At 44.1% G+C, this 26,125-nt stretch overlaps 1 protein-coding gene across 2 annotated transcripts; it reads right to left on the bottom strand.

The window, feature by feature from the left end:
- Positions 1 to 25,544, bottom strand: LOC124141795 (gigaxonin-like). Of its 2 annotated transcripts, XM_048389665.1 has the most exons (9): positions 25,386 to 25,544; positions 9,599 to 9,697; positions 8,130 to 8,774; positions 5,696 to 5,796; positions 4,201 to 4,381; positions 3,193 to 3,308; positions 1,920 to 2,108; positions 1,065 to 1,181; positions 1 to 653 (listed from the first exon to the last, which is right to left on the bottom strand). In XM_048389665.1, the coding sequence occupies exons 3-9, from the start codon at positions 8,462 to 8,464 to the stop codon at positions 556 to 558; spliced, it is 1,137 nt and encodes a 378-aa protein (XP_048245622.1). In that variant the 5' UTR covers positions 8,465 to 8,774; positions 9,599 to 9,697; positions 25,386 to 25,544; the 3' UTR covers positions 1 to 555. The 2 variants fall into 2 exon arrangements, with proteins under 2 accessions (XP_048245622.1, XP_048245621.1); XM_048389664.1 differs by lacking the exon at positions 9,599 to 9,697.
- Between the last annotated feature and the right edge of the window lie 581 nt (positions 25,545 to 26,125).

Below are 26,125 nucleotides of genomic sequence, written 5' to 3'. Positions count from 1 at the left end.
TTAGGTTAATAATTATTACAACAAAGTACATTTTGAGATCAGATTGCGCTCAAGACAACTATCTCACGAATCGGTATCCATGTATAATGCTCGTCAACGATGTCTCTGATTAGAAATTAAGTTTTTCTCCGTAGTTCATCTGTCCATTGGTGAATAACTCGATTGCTCTAAGTAAGTGCATCAGCCCCATGACGAGTGGAAGAAATGCATGCTTTCAATTTTGAATACGAATAGGTAGAATAAAGTTCAGAATTAATTGTGACTTCAAGCACAGCTGATCCTGTTCTTCTGGGGAATGGCTTGCCGGAAATCGCTGGGAGAGTTGTGTCCCTTATATGTCTTCTCGGAACCCGTTCACTCCCAACATATACACTGTATCCAGTGGTGAGAACTGTTTGTACTGGGAATGGCGAGGTAAGGTCACTTAACCATGGTGAGTACCGGCTGCCTGTTGGGACTGGTCAGTACTACAGAGTCTAACTGTCTGCACCCTGTAAAGTACCATAGGTCGAATCTGTGTGGCTTGTTGGAACACATCCCAGCAGATGGTCAATGCTACCACAACACCCACTTGAGTTTACTGGTCATCTTCCGCTCGTTGACTGGGATCCTTGGCACTTCCAAAATAGCACAAACAACATTTGACATGTCCCCTGAAAGGAGAAAACTTTTGATCAACATTCATACGAGCCAATCATTTCCATTATTGCCAGAGACTGTCTCAAGACACTTATTGGACCAATGGTATGATGTTGAACTGTATTATATCCGACACATATATCGATTATACAGCAAGAAAGGCAGTTTCTATCGACATCCAGGAATACAATTGTAAGCATTGTACTTGAGCTTCTGAATACATGGGATTATACAATACTAATTTTCTGATATATAAATAATTCTGTTGGTTAAAGCTGAGGTATGGAAAATGCAATCCCATAAGATTACAATTAGTTTATTAAAATACAACATTTCTGAAAACATGTTTGAGGGTTAAATAGCTAATATTCCGGACAGTGTAAGTTGGTTTCCAGGCGAGTAGTATCAATTTAATGGAAAAGTACCTTTCCGGAAGCGGAAGTCTTCCTCCCATTCTCCTGTTTCCGTGTTGTAAAACTCACATACATTGATTGGCTGTCCCGTCTCTAGACAACTTCCTCCTACCACATATAACTTCCTTCCTGTAAAGAACAAAATAAAATGGGTGAAGTCCACAAAGTGGCATGTAGAAAAGCTGATTATAGCAGGTGAAGTGAAATGGGGTAAAATGTCGCGTTTAAGGTTATTGCTCTTCAATAGCGAGGTGTGCGTATGTGCGTGCGGATGGCTGTTTGTACTAGTCCGGACTAATGCAGGTTTTATAGTGATAAGCCCACTGACATACAATGCCGGAGTTTGACATGGATACCCCACTCAGTATAGTGAGTGAGTGAGTATGGTTTTACGCCGCTTTTACCAAAATACCAGCAATATCACGGCGGGGGACACCACGGTGTAGCGACTCCGAGCCGACCAGTCATGGTAACAGGAAGTACAATATTTTAACGTCATTTCGTTTTGACGCGGACGAGGATCGAAACACCGATCTTTCGTTCTCCAGGCAGAGATGTTAGCAGGAAGGAGTGAGTGAGTGAGTGAGTTGGGTTTAACGCCGCTTTTAACAGTATTCCACTTTTATCACGGCGTGTCAGCTTAATCAGCTGAACTGATGCAGGTCTCAGACGTTTACCACTTCGGTGAAACCCACGAGCACAGGTATGGTGCTGAAATATAATCGGGGCGAACCGGGATTCGAACCCACAATAATAGGTTTCTGGCGCGCCCAAAGGACGCAACTGCACAGCGAATCGCGGCGCCTTAGACGACTGGGCCACCCGTGCCCCCAGGAAGGAGTGAGGAGAACGGACAGGACAGTGTACCTATTGTTGCTGTGCCGTGGCTGTGGCGGGCATGGTTCATGTTGGGCAGGTGAAATTCCCAGGGGCTGATCACGTCGTTCCTAGTCGAGCCGTCGCTGAGGGAGATGTTTGTCGTGAAGGAGAAGATGCGACGCTGGGTGGAATAATCTGGTTTGTCCGGGCACTTGCGGTCCGCTCGTGACGTCACGCCTAAAACAGTCCATGTATTGTGTAAGGTGCCATTTGCAAATAGAAGATTTGTATTAATGAAATATTGAAAAAAAAAATTTAAACCATGTAATTAGTACGTACAGACGGATTAGCCGTTTCCATTCTGTAACCATGATGTTTTTAGCTTAATAGTAAAGTAACTTGGATGTGAGAAACCAAGTCTTTCAGTTGTTCAACTAAGCGGAATTCCTTTGTCGGGTGGGAGTTCAGGGGAATTTTGTAATAGAGACTTACAACAGTCTCTTTGTATTGTAGAAAGCATGGTTTTTTAGCGGTATGACTATGGTATATCTCCACGTCGACTTAGGTCGCAATAACTATGCATAAGCTAGGCAGTCTATTCAGATGCGTCCTACAGAACGGATCGGTACTGACTGTAAGATGCACGGGCTAGCCATGTGTTACCGTTCCCAGATGGCAAAAACCCTTCCTCGAACCACTGGTTTGTCTGCTGGGCCCCGTACCACAAAGCGATATTAGCGCTACGACAGTCGTAAGTCTATGTTACTGTATGGGAGTAGCACAACGATCGCTTTGTGACACAGGGCCCAGGTCAAGATTCGCGTACTTACAAGAAGCCGTATAAGAACCACGATGGCTGGATACGGCGCGAAAAATATAACACCATTGACTCACAAGACACTTTTTGTTGTTTAACGCCACACCCAGCACTGTTTAAGCTGTATGACGGCGACCCGTATCTCATCGAATCTGGACCAGGCACTCCAGTGATTTGCATCCTTAGCCTCAATCCACGAGTGAGTGAGTGAGTATGTTTTACGCCGCTTTTAGCAATATTCCAGCAATATCACGGCGGGGGACACCAGAAATGGGCTTCACACATTGTACCCAAGTCGGGAATCTAACCCGGGTCTTCGGCGTGACGAACGAACGCTTTAACCACCAGGCTACCCGACCGCCCCCTCAATCCATGATGGCATGCAATCAACCAAGTCACCGAGCCTGGACACCGGATCCATTTTATCTGCCTATTTCAACAAGCATAGGTTGCTGGGGACCTGTATTTGTACCTGGAATCTCCACGTGTCGACTAGATACTGACCTCCAATGAAGTAGAATGTGTTGTCTAGAGTGGCTATGGTGAATCTGTCCAGCGGACAGGGCAGTGTGTGGGGGTAGTGTTCGTCCAGCTCCCGCCATGTGTGTTCCTCGTACACCCTAGGTACAGTAAAGTACGTTTATAACGAACACGCTTATAACGAACTGACGGATATAACGAACTGATTTTTTTGTCCCGACTATTTGCTATAGTTATGCTATATATATGCTTATCAGGAACTACGGTTATAACAAACTAAAGTTAGTGGTCCCTTTGAGTTCGTTACAACCGTAGTTTACTGTAGTAGTAATGGTAAGTAATCTGACGTACAAAAGAAAGTATACATTTGAAAGTTTGATTCGACCAAAAACTTACATACGTTGTCAAAACGTTACTAGGCTCAAACAGTCGCCGAAATACTGCAAACATTAAGTCCAAAATACAACCACATGTCTGATACCTGTATCAAATACGTCACAATCGATAACCACATTTTGTTTGTTTAATTTCAAGACACCATCAAACATGGCTGTATACTTTCTTTTGCACGGCAGTTTATGATATAGACATGAACAAATAATGGTCAGCAAGGCGACTTTCTGTATGGTGCAGATTGTTTTGTTTTTCAGACACTTTACATATCAACAACGTCCTCGGGTATTAAATTAACAACAACAACAACAACAACAACAATCCCCCCCCCCCCCCCCCCCCTTTTTCAAAAGTATGGATCCGCCCCTGTATAGACTAACATCAAATCTCTGAAATGAACACATCTTACATAAAAAAACAGTTGTTCAGTTATCTTAATAAAAATATAATAAAAAGGAGCCCAGTGACTCTCTTCATTTTCAGATACTGCAGTGATCTAGACTTGCCAAACATTATAGACTTGCATGGGCTGTATTTGATATATATTTGTATCAGGGTCTGTAAGATGCATTGCATCCCGGGAACGCAACACCCTCCGACTTGGTGTTCTATGATCAGGCTTTGTGAATACTTACTTACCATAAATTATCATGAGTTTTGTTGCCATGGTAACCACCTGCGCAGTAAATCTCATTATTGTACACTGCACATACGTGATTAGCACGTGCAGCCACCAGCATACCGGCCTTACACCACGTGTCTGTCTCTATGTCGTACACCTCACAACTTCCGGTCACGCGACAGTCACTCTTCTCTCCCCCTGTAATGTAAAACCGCGTTATAACGAGGTAGCCCAGGCAATCCGAGGGGGAAACTACAAACTACTACTTGTTATAAAACAACCCTTTATTACAGTGAGACCAGAAACCCCGCGTTTTTATGCCTGCAGTGCTCGCATTTCGGTAAACCTGTGCAGGTAGCAGAAGTATCGTAAGTCCCCACGGTCCCTAGAAAGGTGGTCTAACTTTGGTTGCTGGTGATCTATAGCCCATTTTTATATTGTATTGTTGAATGATAATGTATTCTTTTAAATATTCTAAACTAGTTTTAAAATCGAAACTGTGATACACTAGTTATTATACTGTCCATCGTTGACAGCTTTTTATACAATCTCGATATAATTATTATAACAGGGTATGAAACTCCCAAAAATTTCAGCCAGACCACAGGACTGGCTAGCTGAAATACTTGCCAGCCCTGACCAAAACCTGCCTGCCCACTATAATCATATGTTTCTCATGATAGGCTAACGGGGTTTCTTTTGGGTTACATTTTATCATTCATCTTTACATGTGAATTAATGCTTATCATCAGGAAATATTTAGAATATTTTCACATATGAAATATAACCCGACCGTCGGGCAGGGGGATTTGAAAATCTGGCAGCCCGAGTTGAAATCAGCCCGTCTCGGACGGTCGGGCAGGCAGGTATTTCGAACACTGATTATAACTGTTTCGTCACGATATGGCTGAAATACTGCCGATGTGACGTTAAATTTTACTCACTCACTCACTCACTCATTCGGCAAACCTAGACTAACCCCTGATCAATTCCTGTGGTTTTCGCGATCTCAAATTATCCGCCCTTGATTGTCGTTAGGCAATTTGATTTACTACGCAACCCAGTCTAACGGACCAATCACAATGCGAGTTACAAACCTGCCTAAATGTTGGGTAGGCGATATCAACAACATGGAGGTCAGTCCAATTGATTACGATAGAGTTTGCGAGAAATTCAACATTGACTGTCAATCAAAAGAAAGCCCTCAAAAATCTTTTGGAGAGAAAATATATCTTCATTTCCATTAAAACTGGCGGTGAAAGTCCCATTTCCTTGTCCCTTACCTCGACGTTTGATTGGTCAGTAAAATGTTAAATGTATCCTGGGGTTAGTTTAGGTTAAACGATGCGAGCCCATGAGATATGGGGGATGGCGTTTCTTGCAATTATACTGTAGGGAACGACCTATCTACACAGACCATTACCGTGTATTCTACGTGTCGTATTGACCAGAACGACTTCACTGAGAACTGCACTGTCTGGATTAACAAGGTTTCACTGTACATGTATCTACCTGAGACATATATCCTTCCGCCTTGTGCGCAGACACCACATTTTGCACGTGCAATCAACATGGGGGCGCACTCCACCCACAATCCCTCCGCAGGGTCGTATCTGAGGAAGAGAGATCCCCAAGAGAATGATAATATTATTCCAGTATTAAAAGCTGTTTACAAGATATCAGGTCAATGAAATAGTTTATTATGTTATTCAGTGATTGTTTTAGAAACAAATTGCACAAGGATATTTTCATGATTTAACAGATTTTTAATAGGTCATTTGCCTATATCATTACCAAATCGGAAACAAAAAAGTCAAAGACATTTTGGACGAAAGCCGACCCGAAACCCTCTAGTTATAGGCAGATAAAAGAGATTTAATCATTATCAGTTATGATTAGGAGGAAACGGAAAATATTCACAACATGGCATGAAAATGTTAGAGTGAGTGTGTTAGTGAGTTGGGTTTAACGCCGCTTTTAACATTATTCCAGTTATATCACGGCGTGTCAGCTTAATGTGGAAGGAAAGCCCGAAGTGATGCAGGTCTCAGACGTTTACCACTTCGGTGAAACCCACGAGCACGGGTATGGTGCTGACAAACCTAGTAACATAATCGGGGCGAACCGGGATTCGAACCCACAATCATAGGTTTCTGGCGTAATGGAGTCCTTGGACGGGTGGCCGTGTACGGCAAACTGACTCCTGTCCTGTCCCACACTAAAAGTTGGTTGGTTTGTTGTTTAACGCCGCACTCAGCAATATTCCAGCTATATGACGGCGGTCTGTAAATAATCGGGTCTGGATCAGACAATCCAGTGATTGATATCATGAGCATCGATCCACGCAATTGGGATCGATGACATGCATCAACCAAGTCAGCGAGCCTGACCACCCGATCCCGTTAGTCGCCTCTTACGACAAGCATAGTCGCCTTTTACGGCAAGAATGGGTTGCTGAAGACCTATTCTACCCCGGATCTTCACGGGTATGTCCCACACTAAAGCACATGTACAACATGTGGTGTCCCTTCAGGCATGTGGCTTTGTTCATCCAGCAGTGAAATGGTACCCGGTAGGATGAGGTGGTAATATGACGTAACCTTTAGCGCCACACTGGCAGCTTGGGTTGTATGGTACTTTATTGTTATTATTACCCCCCGTCCGGATACCGATTCGTCACTATTCTTGTATATAATAAGTATAAATTATCTCAATATCCCCTTTGCAATGTGACCCGTGAAGATCCGGGGTAGAATAAGTCTTCAGCAACCCATGCTTGCCGTAAAAGGCGACTATGCTTGTCGTAAGAGGCGACTAACGGGATCGGGTGTTCAGGCTCGCTGACTTGGTTGATGCATGTCATCGATCCCAATTGCATGGATCGATGCTCATGATGTCAATCACTGGATTGTCTGGTCCAGACTGGATTATTTACAGACCGCCGTCATATAGATGGAATATTGCTGAGTGCGGCGTTAAACAACAAACCAACCAACCTTTGCAATGTGGATCTTTATTACCGATCGACTTAATTAAACAGTCCGGCTATGCATTGAATACCACCACTGATGAATGTGAGGTCTTACAATGATATAATTAATAGAATCTTGGCATGATTTTTTGCAATTAATTCGTGACTAATTAAGTGTGGTACGATTTCGTCTTTGTGTGCGCGATAATTATTGTGACGGATCCATTGCCAGCTGTTGTACTCCAGATCGGACAACAGCACGCATGCTCACATCGACCGGTGTCACACAGGGTTATTGTATATTCTTCCTTGATAGAGTTCAGACATCGTATCTTTCTGTGTAGTACTCGAGTGATTTTGAAACCTCCTGCGACCGCCTCGGTGGTCGAGTGGATAGAACGTCTGCTCGGAGAGTGGAAGGTCGGTGGTTCGATCCCTGGTCATGTCATACCAAAAGATGTACGTTAAAAGATGGTACTTGTTGTTACCCTGCCCGTCGCTCGGCATTAAGGAGATGAAACAAGTGGTCGGCTCGGCGTCAGAATACCAGCTGTTTACGCTTGAGAGGGTAATGGCATGTATCTAATGGTGGGCTAGCACTATGGAACCGGCATTAGTCACACTAGTCTGACACTTAACATATGACTGATAAATAACATTTTGTTTCATTCAACAATTGACTTCGGGCTTTCCTTCCACATTAAGCTGACACGCCGTGATATAACTGGAATACTGTTAAAAGCGGCGTTAAACCCAACCCACTCACTCACTCATTCAACAATTTGGGTTTGGGACGATTAATAACATCAGATGCAGCTGATATAGGTTAGAGTCATTCTCATTTCCAGTAAATATTTGACCCACATATTTATTTAAAGTTTTGTTAGTTTTTCGCATATTTTATCATGCGGAATCTTAATATTTCGCTATATCTAAATATGTTTTTTTCTTGGGGCGTTCAATTTATACACTTACCTGAGAACCCTGTTGAGATGCTGAGCCCGACTCCTGTCAAAACCCCCGACGATGTACAGGAAGTTGTCCACGACCACCACGCCAAAGTTCATGATGTCCACAAGAGGCTTCCATACTTCAATGTGGGTCCTATACATATGGATGTCGCTCCTGTCGGGGGTGAGCAGCAGGTAGTGCGCCTCCCCCGTCCCCCCGCGGTTCAGGACATACAGACGCGCCTCACTGCCTCTCTCCCCTCCCCACCCCCCATTCTCCGCCGGACCGTCTTCGTAGGAGGAGCCGGTGCTGGAGACGTCGTCGAGAGGAGAGGCATTGCTGACCACGAACTTGGCCATTGCCTCAATAGTGTTATTGTGCGTTGCTGCGGTCAGTGCTATGTGTTAAGTATCGTCATCCCGCTGTCTTGTAGCTTGAATGACCCATCTATGCTATATCCAAACACGACGTCTGTGACAACCAACACAACATCGATGTGGATCCAAACTACGCCGTTGGGGAACAATTTTACGTTAATGGGAACAAAACGACGTCAATGGGGAACGGTGCTCATCAGCCTTGCTCCATGGCAAACGTATGCCAGTATGCCACTGGGCACGTGTTCTAATTAACTGCAGATGGAAATATCCGGGCACTTTTGTTTGGTGTCTGAAAATATAAAACACAAAATAAACATGACAAAGAATGACAACCAGATTGTGCAAAATCGTCTTCAGTATATGCATTGCTGGTGCAGGTGCATGTGCATTAGCTATGCACGTGATTCTTTGTAAATCACGTGCGGAGTTGTTAAGTACAGTTCTGCTACCTCCAAGTACACAATTTAAATACCCCAACTCTACTGTCAGCCAGTTCGTTCAGTTTCACAGAATCTTAGGTTTAAACAAATGCAAAATTACATTCTTTTAGAAAGCCATTTAGTCATTTCGGTGTAATATATTCTGACATGGTCGTTATTAACTTCAGCAATCGCGGCAACGGATATTCAGTCCGTCTGCTGTATAATCCCGTCTCTGCCGGTGCACCCACTGTATGCACTCATGACGTTGAGAACAAAGCAGGTGCGTGCACCAACAGAACGCTCTCAACGCTCAAAACATACTTACACTTTCTTATGGAGTCAAAAGTTACCATTTAAAAGCCACAAGTCAAAAGATCCTGAATACTCTAACTAGAAACTAATAATAATTATTGTATTGCGTATACTTGTGTATATACCCAGTCTTTGTACTATAACATGACTTGGGGAGTATAATCTCGGCCCAGCCTCTGTCTAGAGGGAGTTTAGCTGCGATATTGAAAGCGATAAGTCGTAGTTGATACGATTCCAATGACCAATCAAGATCATTTATTTCTTCACCCCGCCATATTGAGACGGCTAGAGGCACTGGCTGATTTACAGTGGGTATCCACCATGGAATGTGGCGGTGTCATTAAACATACGGAAAGATAAAATTGCTTGCAATACCTACACTATGAACTTCAGAGGCGGATCCAGGATTTTGAAACAGATGGGTGCACATAATACCCAAGGCCCGAAGTGACTTAGGCGCAGTTTACATGTAAGATGTCTGAAAAAAAGAGATTGTGGTGGGAAGGGGTGGGTGGTGGTAGCTGTGATAGTCAAAAATCGCACTGCTAGTTTAGATGGTTCCAAAATTGTTTTAGAATCCTATCATTTATCCAGATAAAATCACAACACGTGCAACACATTCCTTGGTTCACGAATTACCCAGAAGAAACAAATCTATTAGCTTCCTATTTATAGACAGTTCATTTTCCCGAGGCAAGGGAGTTAACCGACTGTAAAAGTCCAGTGGAAAGGGAGTTAACTGAGTGTTTCCACTGGACTTTTACAGTCAGTTAACTCCCTTGCCTCGGGAAGATGTAAACAGTCATATAAAAACCTTACATTTGAATGAACGTTTTATGTAACATTTTCAGTAAACAAGATTATAGAATTTTTACAAAACTGTACAGATACCAGCTTATCAAATGATGACATGTTTATTTAATATATATTCCCCTGCCGACCGACTTTCATTCAACAACAACACAAAATGTGCATTAAGAGTCATTAAAAGACGAAACGTCATATGGCATGTCCACGAATTTGTTACAGCTTTGTTATCTTTCCCTTCTTAAAGGGAGGGACTGTCACTTGACTGTTAGCTGTGGGGTAGGAACAATAACAAAAGACACATACTGGCACCAAAATATGGCTGAAATATTGCCGATGTAACGTAAAGCATAAACTCACTCCTTCACTTCTGTCACCAACAGTAAAACTATGCCTCCCTGGGTCCATTTATTGTGCACAACATGTGCTTATTGTCATGCGTCTTTTAGGGTCAGTGATTGATATCATGAGCATCGATCCACGCAACTGGGATACGATGACATGCATCAACCAAGTCAGCAAGTCTGACCACCTAATCCCGTAAGTCCTCCATACCATCTTTGACCTGAATCCCTGGACGTTCAAGATTGGATATACTTGTTCTCTGATAGCCTTCAAGAAAAGCAAGATGATGTCAACTTATGTAATTTGTCTTGTATATACCGTATGATTAGATCACTAACCTCGTGAGATAGTCAGACTTGCTCTCAGCTGTCGCTTACAAAAACAAAAACGTGTCATAAAGCGGAAAAGTAAGTGAGTTTGATTTTACGCCGCTTTTAGCAATACCCTAGCAATATCACGGCGGGGGGACACCAGAAATGGGCTTCACACATTGTACCCATGTCAGGAATCGAACCCGGGTCTTCGGCGTGACTAGCGAACGCTTTAACCACTAGGCTGCCCGACAGCCCCAAAGCGGCAAAGTGGTGAGGTGAGGTGAAATTGGGATTAACGTCGCGTCCAAGATTATTGCACTTATATAGCGACGTGCATGCACGTGTGTGTGTGGCTGCTTGTACTAGTCCGGACTGATGCCGATTTATAGTGCTAGCACACTGAGATACCATGCCGCAGTTTAACATGAATACCCCACTCAGACACAGTATACTGACTCCGAGCCGACCAGTCCTTGTTTAAGCCCCTTAATGCCGAGCGCCAGACAGGGTAACAACAAGTACCATCTTTTAACGTCTTTTGGTATGATGCGACCGGGGATCGAACCCCGGACCTTCCGCTCTCCGGGCGGACGCTCTACCGCAAGACCACTGAGGCGGTCCCAAAGCGGCAAAGTAGTCTCATTGGATTTCTTTTAGCATTGTAACGTCTTGTGTCATGCCATTTCGACTCATGTTTGTTTCAACAAACAAGTATAGAATCTTTACAAAAACAGGTATAGTACACAGGCGGTTCCGGGGTAGGGGGTATAGTTTGTTGTTGGGAGTAAACTTGACTGAGAGATATGCCCTTTTAGTATCGACAACGAGTATATTGTCCAACCAGAACGGGGGCTGATTGTCCCACGGATTGTGATTCAAACATTGCCATCAGATCGCCAGCTACCAGAGGTTGTAAACAATATTCTATATATTTACACTTGGCCTGGTGAGTATATTGCATGGGACCCATGTTTGGACGAGGCTGGCGCGTCCCCCTTTATAGCCCCTATATGTACACACATTAGTCCGTGTGTCTCCACCGAGGGTGGTAAAAGCGTCATAAAGCACGCTTCCCACACTTCCTGGGCCGAACACCGACACGGGTACAATGACCCTGGGTTGTGTCTAAATACTGACTCTATAAACTTGCATGTACAACACTAGTTGCCATAATAGGTGAGGTGAAATGGGGTTTAACGTCGCGTCCAAGATTTTTGCAGTTGCGACGTACATGTACATGTACGTGTAGGTGTGTGTGTGACTGATGCCGATTAATAGTGCTAGCACACTGAGATACCATGCATGTCGCAGTTTAACATGAATACCCCACTCAGACACAGTATACTGACTCCGAGCCGACCAGTCCTTGTTTTAGCCCCTTACTGCCGAGCGCCAGACAGGGTAACAAGTACCATCTTTTAACGTCTTTTGGTATGACGCGGCTGGGGATCGAACCCCGGACCTTCCGCTCTCCGGGCGGACGCTCTACCATTAGACCACTGAGGCGGTCCCAGTTGCCATTATAAATACTAACCAGTAAACAGAAAGAGGTTGTATTCGCAAAAGAGAGGGTGTACACCTTATTCTTTTTTAATCTGCGTACCAAATACAATTTTATTTGCGTCCCTCATACCACACTGCGGAGTCCCGAATATCTTCCGAATGGACCTCTGAATCCCGTGAACAAAAAGGGAGTTGGCAGCAACATGTTGGATGTTAGATTTGCCTTAGGCCGATTCAGTGAAAAGTGAAAAGCCAATATATTTTTTAACAGTATTTCAATTAATGTGAGCTGACAAACCAACAAACAATCACGTTGAATATGGGATTTGACCCACGATCTGGCGTGCCACATCTGAAAAGCACAGCACAACACAACACAGACACACACACACACGCAACACAGACACATAAACCTCACACACACCAGACAAAAGATACCACACAAACACACCAGACACACACACCAGACACACACACACACACACCAGACACAGTTAGATACCACACAAACACACCAGAGACACACACACACATCCTCTGAATCCCGTGAACAAAAAGGGAGTTGGCAGCAACATGTTGGATGTTAGATTTGCCTTAGGCCGATTCAGTGAAAAGTGAAAAGCCAATATATTTTTTAACAGTATTTCAATTAATGTGAGCTGACAAACCAACAAACAATCACGTTGAATATGGGATTTGACCCACGATCTGGCGTGCCACATCTGAAAAGCACAGCACAACACAACACAGACACACACACACACGCAACACAGACACATAAACCTCACACACACCAGACAAAAGATACCACACAAACACACCAGACACACACACCAGACACACACACACACACACCAGACACAGTTAGATACCACACAAACACACCAGAGACACACACACACATCCACACACCAGACACACACACCAGACACAGTTAGATACCACACAAACACACCAGACACACACCACACACTAGACACACACACACACACACACGACACAGCAACACCACACGCACACACACAGACCAGACACATACCACTGACACACACCACGCACGCACGCACAAACACACCAGACACACATACACACCGCTGACGTAAACACACACACACACAAACACACCTTACGTAAACACACACACACACACACACACACACACCAGACACAGTTAGATACCACACAAGCACATCAGACACACACCAGACACTAGACACACACACATACACCACACAAACACACAGAGACCACACACACACACACACACACACACACACACACACACACACACACACACACACACACACACACACACACACACACACACACACACACACACACACACACACACACACACACACACACACACCGTGGCCCCCGAGGTAAGTGGCTGATGGATAAATCCTGAACTTCGAGATACAAGAAAATACTCGACATTTATCTCTGTGTATTCTACTCAGTCTAGACACTATGAATATGGTACGGCCACCCACACACCCACACACTGAACATACCTTTTTCGCCTTTACAAAAAAGACATACATCGCACTTTAAAACATTTTAGATATTATCATCGAAGATTCCAGAAAATGAGTTCGATCTGGTCTTTGAAAAACAATATTATAAGCTTTAATTCTTCATGTTTTGCAAGACAAACAGACCGACGCATTTCAAAGTTCTTGTGACGTGATACTGAGCTTAAACATAGACACGTGTTGAGGGATAGGCCAGTTGTAGTCCACCACACCTGTTGTAGTCCACCTCGCCTGTTGTGGTGGTGGAGTTGATTGATATCGATCCAAGGTCAATACTATTTGTACCTCTGATCAGTGGCCCGGCTTTGCATTGACACCCCGACTAACACATACCGGGGACAATATGTAAACAACTTGTGTAAAACTCCCAATGATAGTGTGTTTAAGTACATATTTACTTAAGAATTTTATTGCTTTACTTAGGGCTTATGGGCTGAATAAAGAAAGTCGCCTTACGCTGAGAGCATTATTCCAGTACATTACCGCGTTCACCTTAACGCTCAGACCAAGGGACTAAACTAGGCGGGGGGATTCATGATCAGTCGGAACAGGTGTGGATTATATAAGGACCGATCATCTTAGTTTCAGTGAGAGAGTGCTCGGGTTGATGCGTGAGACAAATTATTCAAGTTTTCGTGATGTCTTCGTTCAGTGTAATTTGATGATGATCTGCTGCGCCAGACAATGTGCATGGCATCCGCAATTCCTCAATAAACCTTGGTCTCATCTAGCATTTTATTCATTTTATGCTAAAGTTCTTTCCTGTAATTGTTTCCATTTTTGTATGTAAATTTATATTTAAAATACGTAAGCAAAATTCGATTCCCAAACAACCCTTTGTAAATATTATACGTACTACAAATAACAAAATGTCCATTTTAGCGTCTGGCCAGTTGCGTTAAGCGATGTAAACACGTTTCGACCTTTAAGTTATGTTGGTATCGGTCTTTAAGTTACGTTGGTATCGGTCTTTAAGTTACGTTTGTGTCGGACTTTAAGTTACGTTTGTGTCGGTCTTTTAGTTACGTTTGTGTCGGTCTTGGCTTTGCGTGGGTATCTGTCTTTATGTTACGTTAGTATAGGTCTTTACGTTACGTTTGTGTCGGTCTTTTAGTTACGTTTGTGTCGGTCTTTAAGTTACGTTTGTGTCGGTCTTTAAGTTACGTTTGTGTCGGTCTTTAAGTTATGTATGTATCAGTCTTTTAGTTACGTTTGTGTCGGTCTTTATGTTACGTTGGTATCGGTCTTGGCTTTTCGTGGGTATCTGTCTTTATGTTACGTTGGTATCGGTCTTGGCTTTTCGTGGGTATCAGTCTTTATGTTACGTTGGTATCGGTCTTTAAGTTACGTTGGTGTCGGTCTTGGCTTTTCGTGGGTATCGGTCTTTAAGTTACGTTGGTGTCGGTCTTGGCTTTTCGTGGGTATCGGTCTTTATGTTACGTTGGTATCGGTCTTTAAGTTACGTTGGTGTCGGTCTTTATGTTACGTTGGTATCGGTCTTTAAGTTACGTTGGTGTCGGTCTTGGCTTTTCGTGGGTATCGGTCTTTAAGTTACGTTGGTGTCGGTCTTGGCTTTTCGTGGGTATCGGTCTTTAAGTTACGTTGGTGTCGGTCTTGGCTTTTCGGGGGTATCTGTCTTTAAGTTACGTTGGTGTCGGTCTTGGCTTTTCGGGGGTATCTGTCTTTATGCTACGTTGGTATCGGTCTTTTAGTTTAGTTAGTATCATTCTGAATGTTTCGTGGGCATCTGTCTTTATGCTGTCAATCACTAGATTGTCTGGTTCAGACTTAATTCTATTCATACCTCTGTCACAAAGTTGGAATAATGCAGAGTGCGGCGTTGAACAACAAACAAACCAAACTGTTGTTTTAAAATGTACACATACTAGGGTTTACAAAGACTTACTGCTCGATATATTGCGACCGACAGCGTGGTATTTCGCACAGATTGATGGAAATGTTTCTCAAAGATTAATCTGACAGAGGAACTTGTGACAAATGGGAAGAAAACGCCCGACATTTGCTTAAAGGCCGAAGCTAGTGTCCCAACACTATGAATGGCTATCTTTAAATGATTGACCTTACCAACAAAAGTGTGAAACGGATTAAGTTTTGAATCCTCTGTAAATCGACACTTGTGTTGCACAATAACCCGGGTTGCTTTCTAAACATAATAAACAACAGATGAGCCAAAGTTTGTCGTGGAGCCTGTGACAAACGAGACGCGGGTGTGAGGCGAGTGATTATGTGACGTCTTGTCTCGGAGCTCCACAGCTCTGCCTGGTTACAGCATTGTCTACAGCCAAACCAGCAAATACCTCGCGCCATAAATCACGTGAAGATCTTCAGAGTAGCCTGGATAATCTGCAGGAAGCCTTTGATCGCTGTCCTAAGTCTGCTATAAATTCCTCTGCAGTGTTCGGAGCACTGACAGTTGAGATAGACTAGTCAATAGTATGTCGGTGTCACCATTAGGTATCCTCATGGGGCTGGGGTAGACCCTCTTTTATGGGGTATTATTCCATATCTGATCCGAAAACAGGTACGGAGATTGTGAACGGATGTCGGTCTAGGACCACGTTCACAAAGTGACCTTGGCACTACGACTGTCGTAAGCCTTTGTTATTGAAGTAAACCCCAGGTTGGCTCTGCAGATCATGGCCCAGGTCTTCGCGATGTCTGTTAATGATCACGTGATACTAGGATTGGTGAAGAACACGTCGTAGCCACGTACACTGAGTGTAGCGCCAGCGCAGCATACCCAGGGAACCAGGCTGCGCCGAAGTCCTGTTCGTTCTCTGCCATGACAGTGCTCGAATGTGGTGTAAAAACAAAGTTTAATTACTCGTTCACACACACATGTGACCATCATTTCAATACTAGGGCCACAGAGTTGCGTCCCTTAGGCGCGCCAGACGCCTATGATGATGGGTTCTAATCCCAGATTCCCTTTGGTTCTGATTGTAGGTTTGTCAGCACCATACACTTGGGTTTCACCAAGTGGTGAAGACCTGCATCACTTCTGACTTTCCTCCCACATCAAGCTGACACGCAGTGACAGAACTGAAATACTATTTGAGGGTCCTTTAACCACTCACTCACTCACTCACTAACTTATCGAAAAGATACACAAAGATCCAGACATTTTCCACATTCTACAGAATGGTTAATCCGATTGTACAAGAAGAATAACGGTAGTTAAACTTCGTAGAGTGAGTCCCACTGTTGTATGGATTGAATAACCCGTGAAGATCCGGGGTAGAACAGGTCTTCAGCAACCCATGCTTGCCGTAAAAGGCGACTATGCGTGTCGTAAGAGGCGACTTACGGGATTGGGTGGTCAGGTTCGCTGATGTTAATCACTGGATTGTCTGGTCCAGACTCGATTATTTACAGACCGCCGTCATATGGCTGGAATATTGCTGAGTGTGGCGTTAAACAACGAACAAACAAATTGATTAATATTGGAACAATGACTCGACTTTAACCGGACATTTACTTCGTACATTCGACTTCTACACGTTTGTCTACAATTTTCTACTGTAAGGGAACGTGCCACTTTCGGCTTTATATTCCACAAAACAAACTAAATCCTTCGTTCTGGAAATAAAGGGACAGTAACGTGTGTACGTCATCAGCAGTTATATCGACAAGTTGCATTGATTGTGTGCATTGCGGTGATTTATTTTGACATAAACGGCGTTTATTTCCTAAAGGATTCGATCTTATCCTCATTGAGATTAGTACTCATTGATTTTCACTTGTAACTCTCGATACGGCCGGGACGGTTGTAGCTTGATATATGGGACCTGGCTGACCACCCGATCACCCGCTCACAAACTAAACACTCACGTACAGAACCACCAACCCACCCATCTAACCAACCAACCTCACCCACCGAACCGCCCACCCGCTCACAAACTAAACACTCACGTACAGAACCACCAACCCACCCATCTAACCAACCAACCTCACCCACCGAACCGCCCACCCGCTCACAAGCTAAACACTCACGTACAGAACCACCAACCCACCCATCTAACCAACCAACCTCACCCACCGAACCGCCCACCCGCTCACAAACTAAACACTCACGTACAGAACCACCCACCCACCCATCTAACCAACCAACCTCACCCACAGAACCGCCCACCCGCTCATTCACTATACACCCACCAAAATAACCACTGACTGACCCACTCACTATGATATATAAAGGATACAATTTCTTGGGTCCAATCGGATTTCAATAAGGTCTTCTCAAAAGGCGACTATGCTTGTCGTAAGAGGCGACTAACGGGATCGGGTGGTCAGGCTCGCTGACTTTGTTGATGCATGTTATCGTATCTCAATTGCGTAGATCGATGCTCATGCTGTCAACCACTGGGTTGTCTGGTCCAAACTCGAATATTTTACAGACAGCCGTCATAAAGCTGGAATATTGCTGAGTGCGGCGTTAAACGACATAGAAACTAAGAAACAAACAAAATCATACCAATATTTCAAGGGTTTCCGCAGCTTTAAGATTGGACATTTCCCGTGGGCCAAAAAGGACCCTTACATTACGTTGTCCTCTGCAAAACAAACAAACAAACTATTTCAACTCAGTCAGCCACTCATCCACCCCCCACCCCCACACTCACCATCTACCCACTCCCTCACTCACTTGCCCATTCTGTATAAACAGCGGATACAATTTTATGGATCAATCTGTTTCATAAACATGTTAATGTTTTGATTTTCTCAAACCACTTCAAAGCCCAATGAGGATTCTATCGACGTTGCTTTTCAAAGGAATAAATTATTGCCTTATGAATTTAGACCTAATCCGAATTTAATCGTCGCGTTAGTCAGCGTAAGTGTATTTTAATGAGGACAATCAACCACTGTAAATAAAATACGGAGGGTTTAGGACTTGGCACCAAGTGTCTCAACACACACTATACAATAGCTTGCTTGCAGCTATTATTAGCTTTGTGCATTAATAGTAAACACTTAAATAAATCCAATTCAAGTTATGTCAAGGCATTCAGACATACGAGTTCCAAAATATTCAAATGGCCTTACAAGACAATGTCAATTATGTAGAGACCTGTGCATAATGAACTACACAGTCGTATATATATATATATATATATATATATATATATATATATATATATATAGAGAGAGAGAGAGAGAGAGAGAGAGAGAGAGAGAGAGAGACATGGCAAAGGTGGCGCAGAGCTTGCCACATCATGGTTTAACCCTGTTGCCATTGCTCACAAACCTCATCGTGTGATGCCACAGCACTTATAAATATACATGTCCAAGTTTGTGTCCATACAGACAGAGAGAAAGAAAGAAATAGAAAGAGAGAGACAGAATGAGAAAGAGAGACAGTGGGAGAGAGCAGATACAGAGAATGAGAAAGAGCGAGAGACACACTGAGAGACAATGAGAAAGAATGAGAAAGATCTTTTTTGTGCACTCGACGGCGGTCTGTAAATAATCGAGTCCGAACCAGACAATCCAGTGATTGACATCATGAGCATCGATCTATTTAAAAGCTACGCAATTGGATAAAATGACATGCATCAACCAAGTCAGCGAGCCTGACCACCCGATCCCGTTAGTCGCCTCTTACGACAAGCAAAGTCGCCTTTAGGGCAAGCATGGGTTGCTGAAGATATATTCTAACGCGGATCTTCACGGGTAAGAGAGACAGAGATATAGATAGAGAGAGAGGGAGAGAGCACCATCGTGCTGTAGTGCCCGAAGAGTGAGTGAGTGAGTGAGTGAGTGAGTGAGGTTTTACGCCGCTTTTAGCAATATTCCAGCAATATCACGGCGGGGGACACCAGAAATGGGCTTCACACATTGTACCCATGTCAGGAATCGAACCCGGGTCTTCGGCGTGACGAGCTAACGCTTTAACCACTAGGCTACCCGACCGCCCTAGTGCCCGAAGAAGGAGTCCTTGGGGCTGAGTGGACGCGGTATGTATCAGAGAACAATCCTCGTCATCAATAACCCACTATACGGTACATATCTTACAGGACATATAGAGATGATATAACATGTAATGTTTCACGGCATTCACTTTCTACTGTTACCACAGTCACAGTGTACAGGCAGCTTAAGTTGTTTTCGCAGTGTTTATACCATTGGTTTGCAAAAGGACCAAAAAAGGAAACGGTGCACTTATGGTGCCCAAAATGGTTGACGATGACTTGTTTGAGTCGATCGAGGTGCGAATGATGTGAGACTGCGCTCTGCGTGACACGACATTTGACAAAACCCCTCATAAATGCTGGCTAAAACCAACCAGTGTACTTGAACATGAGGCATTACAGCAATCATTGACAATACGATATATATATACTGCTACCAAGTTATAACTCCGGTATAGACCGCCTCCGTGGTTTAGTGGTAGAGCGTCCGCCCGGAGAGCGGAAGGTCCGGGGTTAGATCCCCGGCCCCGTCATACCAAAAGACGATAAAAGATGGTACTTGTTGTTACCCTGTCGTGCGCTCGGCATTAAGGGGTTAAAAAAATTACTGGTCGGCTCGGCGTCCGTATACTGTGTCTGAGTGGGGTATTCATGTTAAACTGCGGCATGGTATCTCAGTGTGCTAGCACTATAAATCGGCATCAGTCCGGACTAGTACAAGCAGCCACACACACACACACACACACACACACACACACACACGTGCACGCACGTCGCTATATAAGTGCAATAATCTTGGACGCGACGTTAAACCCCGTTTCACCTCACCTATAACTCCGGTATAAGTCCAGACCAGTACAAGCACCCACACACAATGCAATCATCCTGAATGCGACGTTAAACCTCAGTTCACCCTATCTCTCATTCAGCACAGAGTTAAGGGGTTCGTAATAGAACTCCCCCCTTGACAATTGTTTGACTTTTCTTCGTATATCAAACAGGAAATCCATCAATTCGAGCCGCACATGACGTTTATTTCAATATGAATAAAATAAATAATCTTACTAAGCACGTTCAAGCATTATGCACTCGTGTATTAAAACAGATGGTATATACGTCGGCAGTGTATTAAGTCATTAAAAAAAGAAATTTCAATGTTCAGTAAGTTTACATAACGACGTCGCGTTGGTGAGATATTAATATGCTATGAATAGTACTTTATATGAGAACTGTAGGAAGAATAAGGAGGGACTTATGTCGGCAAACACTTCACATGTCACATTAGTCAATCAGTTGATAGAGGCAGATGGTGAACACTGCTGATTGTTAACACAGAGAGCACTCCCGCTAAAGTAAGCAAAAGTTTTTGCACTGGGAATACATTTAGCCAAATTACATTTTAGTAGATGTATTGTGATTTATACTCTTTAAAAAGAAGGGCGTCATGAAATAGAAATGTTTTACGAAGTATTAGAACAAAGACAATGTTGACGAACGTTAATGTCTTAAAAAACTTAGTGGTGTTATAAGGTAATGCGTCTCAAAAACATTAGAAAATGGTAAGAAAATTGAAACAATCCACTGATACCTATGAAATGTACGGAAACATTTTGGTGAAAAAAGTGAAATGTCATTTCTCTAATAATTCCTTTCTAGCTAATAATTCTGTCTCCAAACTTCATGTATGATGCAACTACATCATTACAGCTATCAGGGGTTTGGTTTGTTACAATTTTGTTACCATTTTCTTATGTTTTTGAGACATTTTAACCTTGTAACAGTAGCGCCACACACGCTACTTTTGACACCTGACAGAGATCGATTAATCGTTGTGGACCATTATTTCTGTCAATCTTATTGATTCTTCTTATCAGATACAGTTGTGATTTTCTTGATTTCATTCATTGTTTGTGTATGAACTAGCGATGCGGCGTCTGCAACGCGCGGAGCGTCTGCGGCCTGTTGGCATGCTGGAAACTGGCAGAAGTCAGCGTGCAGTGGCTAATACGTTTAATGTTTCACCGTCTGTGATTAGCATACTATAGGACAGGTACCAAAAAACAAAACAAAATGTTGATGATCGGCCGGGGTAGAATAGGTCTTCAGCAACCCATGCTTGCCCTAAAAGGCGACAATGCTTGTCGTAATAGGCGATTAACGGGATCGGGTTATCAGGCTCGCTGACTTGGTTGATGCATGTCATCGATCCCAATTGTGATGTTTCACCGTCTGTGATTAGCATACTTTAGGACTGGTACCAAAAAAACCAAAATGTTGATGATCGGGCCCGTTCAGGGCGTCCCAGGTCAACTACAGGAGTACAGGATGAACTGATCCTAAACCAGACTCTACGAAATAGAGCGCAAACGGCGAGTCAAATTGCAGGCTGCTGGTGTACGAGTGAGTGAGTATGGTTTAATATTCCAGCAATATCACGGCGGGGGACACCAGAATTGGGCTTCACACATTGTACCCATGTCGGGAATCTAACCCGGGTTTTCGGCATGATGAGCGAACGCTTTAACCACTAGGCTACCCGACCGCCCTGCTGGAGTACGAGCTACGGATAAGACGATTAGACATGATATCCGTGCAGTTCATCTCCCTGCTAGACAGCCACGTGTTGTGCCGCCACAAATCGTCATATAGTCAACAGACGTCAATGGAGTACACAACGTCGAAACCAGGGTCATCGTCGCTGGTCACTTGTGATGTCAAGTCCCGATACATTTTGCACTTCCTTGATAGACGTGGTCGTGTTTGGCGACGTCGAAATGAAACGTCAAGCCAATGTCAAACTGAGACCTCATGACAGATTTGGCGGGGAATCGGTTGTGGTGTTGTGTTGCATCACTATGCCTGAGCGAACCCCACCCAGCTTGTGCAAGGAAGGGTCAGTGGGCAGTTTTTCGAGACAACATACTGACACCCTTTGATGTCCCGTTTGCATGGCGTGTGGGTCGGCGTTTTGACTTTCAGGGCGACACCACCCGTGGTCACCGTGCACCAATCGTCAATGCTCACCTCCAGCAGCACAACATCCATAGAATGTCATGGCCAGCAATGAGCCCAGACCTTCCCCCCTTTGAACACGTCTGGGATATGATAGGGAGACGTGTGCGTCAACGTCATAGGCCGCCGACAACGTTAGCTGAACTTGGCCAGGTGCGGCTTAAGGAAACAGGGCTTCGGTCCAGACAAATGTTCAACAAATGCTTGCAAACATAATTATGCTTTAGACTGTTGAAAAAAATAATTCTGCCACAAAAATACACTGCTGCAACATGTTGGGGTTTTATTAAGGTCAATAATGTAGTTTTAATACCAATATTACACTCTTCCAAAAAAGAAACGCATATTAAAAAATAAGGATATTTATCAAGCGGATGTAACAGTTTCTACACAGAATATGCGTGAACACAATCAAATGAAATTAGACACAGTGATCGACAAAAGCATTGTCGTCATTATCAGCATTAATTCAGTTCAGTCATTGCACATGTGTAGCCACAAGGGGGCGTCATGGTCAGTACCTGGTCACACCACCTCTTGCAGCCGTCACTGCTCGACACCTCCTTGGCACACATTGCGCAAGTCGGCGGATTATTTCGTGGGGAATTCTTCGCCATTCCTCCTGTAAGGCGTTGGCGAGTTGTGCCAGTGTGTGGGGACGCTGGTGACGTTGACGGACGCGTCGATCAAGTTCGTCCAACAAATGTTCAATCGGGTTGAGATCAGGCGATTTGGACGGCCATGGAAGGTTATTGATGTACTCATTAACAAGTAAATTAACTGTTGCACGTGCTGTGTGGGGCCGAGCGTTGTCATGTTGGAACAGCTCCCTCTGGCGGTCCAAAGTTGGGAGGAGGTGAGGACGCAGAATTTGGTCTATGCATCGGTTTGCTGTAAGATTGCCCTGGACAACCACTAGCTGTGATCTACCCGTGTAGGATATGGCTCCCCACACCATGACACTCCCTCCACCAAATCGGTCAACCTGTCGAACGCAGTTCGGCGCAAAACGTTCATGTCGACGTCGGTATACACGTTGTCTTCCATCCCGTCGTTGAAGAAGAAAACGTGACTCATCGCTGAACCAAACGCGTCGCCAGTTCCTGAGATCCCATGTCTGTTCTCTGTTGCACCACCGGACACGTCGTTGACGGTGTAGACGTCGCAAGACAGGTCCAACTTTTGGTCGTCTCGCCCGAATTCCCACTTCCCTCAGACGATTGCTGATGGTTTGGTCGGAAATTCTTCGCATACCAGGCACTTGTCCTGCAGTGTCGGTTGCTGTAGCAAATCGATTCCGAAGGTGATGCAACCGGATGTACCGATCCTGAGCAGGGGTGGTCACTCTTGGTCTTCCACTTCTGGGATGATCTTGAGTCGAATTAGTGCGGGTATATCGAGACCATAGTCGAGTTATGGTGCTTTGACGACTGTTGAAGTGTCTTGCAACGGCAAACTGGGACTCCCCTGCTTCTTAACATCCAATGGCGATATTTCGGTCAGCTGCAGTTAATCTTGGCATTTTTCGATCTCCGTTCACGTCAGAAAATTCGTAATTAACTGATGAATTTTGTACGGTCTTTTATAGTCAGTGTCTCTACTCTTGATTCCAACATTTTGCACGTGCATTGTGCTGAAAACTTTTTCTGGAAGCAATTTCCGTGCATCCTTTGCATTTTTGCTGATAAACGTTTACAAAAAAACATTTTGAGATGTGTTTGTGCGCAATGCACAACAAACATGACATGTTTAACGGGAATCAAACATAAGAATTGTCTTTATGACGATTGCTGGGGAAAAAAATCTAATTTGAATTCTCAAAACACCTATGCGTTTCTTATTTTGAAGAGTGTATTTGATTTTGCATCTGTATGTTAAAAAATATCCAGTCACCATACATAATCCCAGAAGCCCCACCCCACACAACCCCAACCAACCCTAACGCAGAGTGAAAGAACTACACTCACTCGTTCAGACTGGAGACCTCAAAGAATAGTCATCAGTTATACATTTAAGTGATGATACTTATTATAAGAGGAGGAATAGGCGGCCCGGATGGCCTAGTTGTCTAATTCACTGTGCAGAGTTGCATCCCTTAGGCGTGCCCGGAACCTATGATTATGGGTCGTGTACCTGGAAAAGGGTAATTTAATGTTGTTTGACGCCGCAGTAACTGATATTCCAGATTCAAGGTGCATCACGGGGGAAGAAAATGGTGAGGGAGGGGAAGAAGGAAGAGTAAGCTAGGGTTGTGTGGATTTTCTGACACGTCGTTTTTTGACATTGCCATTCTGGTCGACATCATGCTGCATCACAATATCGTCACATGTTAACCATGGTAATTACACCATTTACGGTACGTTCGCATGCAATCAACTGTTAAATGATTGTAATGACTAATTGCTTTCTATATATACATAACCTTTACTCGATAACACTGAACATTGTTGTAGATTACACGGCACGACAATGGCCAGCTTGTTGTAGAGTAGCAGGCTATTTGACTGTAACAGTATAAATCATCTGACATACCTCGGTTGTCAATGGCGAGTCTAAGACACTTTCACTGTTCCCGTGTATACAGAACCCTACAACACTACTGCATGCTTTACACAGTTGTATATAATAGCCTCGAGATATTCCGCACAATAACTGCATAACATACGGGAACAGAATTCGGGGATCTGTTTCAGCGAAATAAATCCATATTTACTCACATGTTTACTGTTTTCCAAAAACACCATGTCAAAGTCGCACCGTCGCCGTGGTGTTGTGTTATCGCCGCCGCGACACACGTTCCTGGACTCCCAACGCTGAAAGAAGTCGCCTCTCTGACAGAACTCAACAGACGGTGTACTGTATTGACATTGTACTGCTGACGGGCATGTCGGACTGGGGTAGACTCGAGTGGGTGGAGTAAGTGGCGGAATGGATAAATGTTATTCTTGACTGTGTGTTTGGCATAGCCGTTGGTCGGACTGGGGTAGACTCGAGTGGGTGAAGTGAGTGGCGGAATGGATAAATGTTATTCTTGACTGTGTGTTTGGCATGGCAGTTGTTCGGACTTGGGTAGACTTGAGTGGTTGGAGTGAGTGGCGGAATGGATAAATGTTATTCTTGACTGTGTGTTTAGCATGGCCGTGGTCGGAATGGGGTAGACTCGACTGGGTGGAGTAAGTGGCGGAATGGATAAATGTTATTCTTGACTGTGTTTAGCATGGCCGTGGTCGGAATGGGGTAGGCCTCGAGTGGGTGAAGTAAGTGAGTGAGTGAGCATGGTTTTACGCCGCTTTTATTCAAGCGATATCACTGCGGGGAACACCAGAAATGGTCTTCACACATTGTGCTTGTGTCGGGAATCGAACCCGGGTCTCCGGCGTGACGAGCGAACGCTGTAACCACTAGGCTACCCGACGGCCCCGGGGGAAGTTAGTGGCGGAATGGATAAATGTTGTTT

The sequence above is a fragment of the Haliotis rufescens genome, unplaced genomic scaffold (genome assembly GCF_023055435.1).
Source record: "Haliotis rufescens isolate VD_foot unplaced genomic scaffold, xgHalRufe1.0.p SCAF_8, whole genome shotgun sequence".
Taxonomy (NCBI): Eukaryota; Metazoa; Mollusca; class Gastropoda; order Lepetellida; family Haliotidae; genus Haliotis; species Haliotis rufescens.
The sequence above is the reverse complement of the archived record's forward strand: the minus strand, read 5'-3'. Positions and strand labels throughout refer to the sequence as shown.

Bases quoted from the DNA above. Each gene is read 5' to 3' on its own strand.
- LOC124141795 (XM_048389665.1), bottom strand. From the start codon at position 8,464: ATGGCCAAGTTCGTGGTCAGCAATGCCTCTCCTCTCGACGACGTCTCC. The intron at 5,797-8,129 runs GTAAGTGTATAA...TCTCTTCCTCAG, and splicing joins CATCTCAACAGGGTTCTCAG to ATACGACCCTGCGGAGGGAT. The intron at 2,109-3,192 runs GTCAGTATCTAG...GGACTGTTTTAG, and splicing joins CACATTCTACTTCATTGGAG to GCGTGACGTCACGAGCGGAC.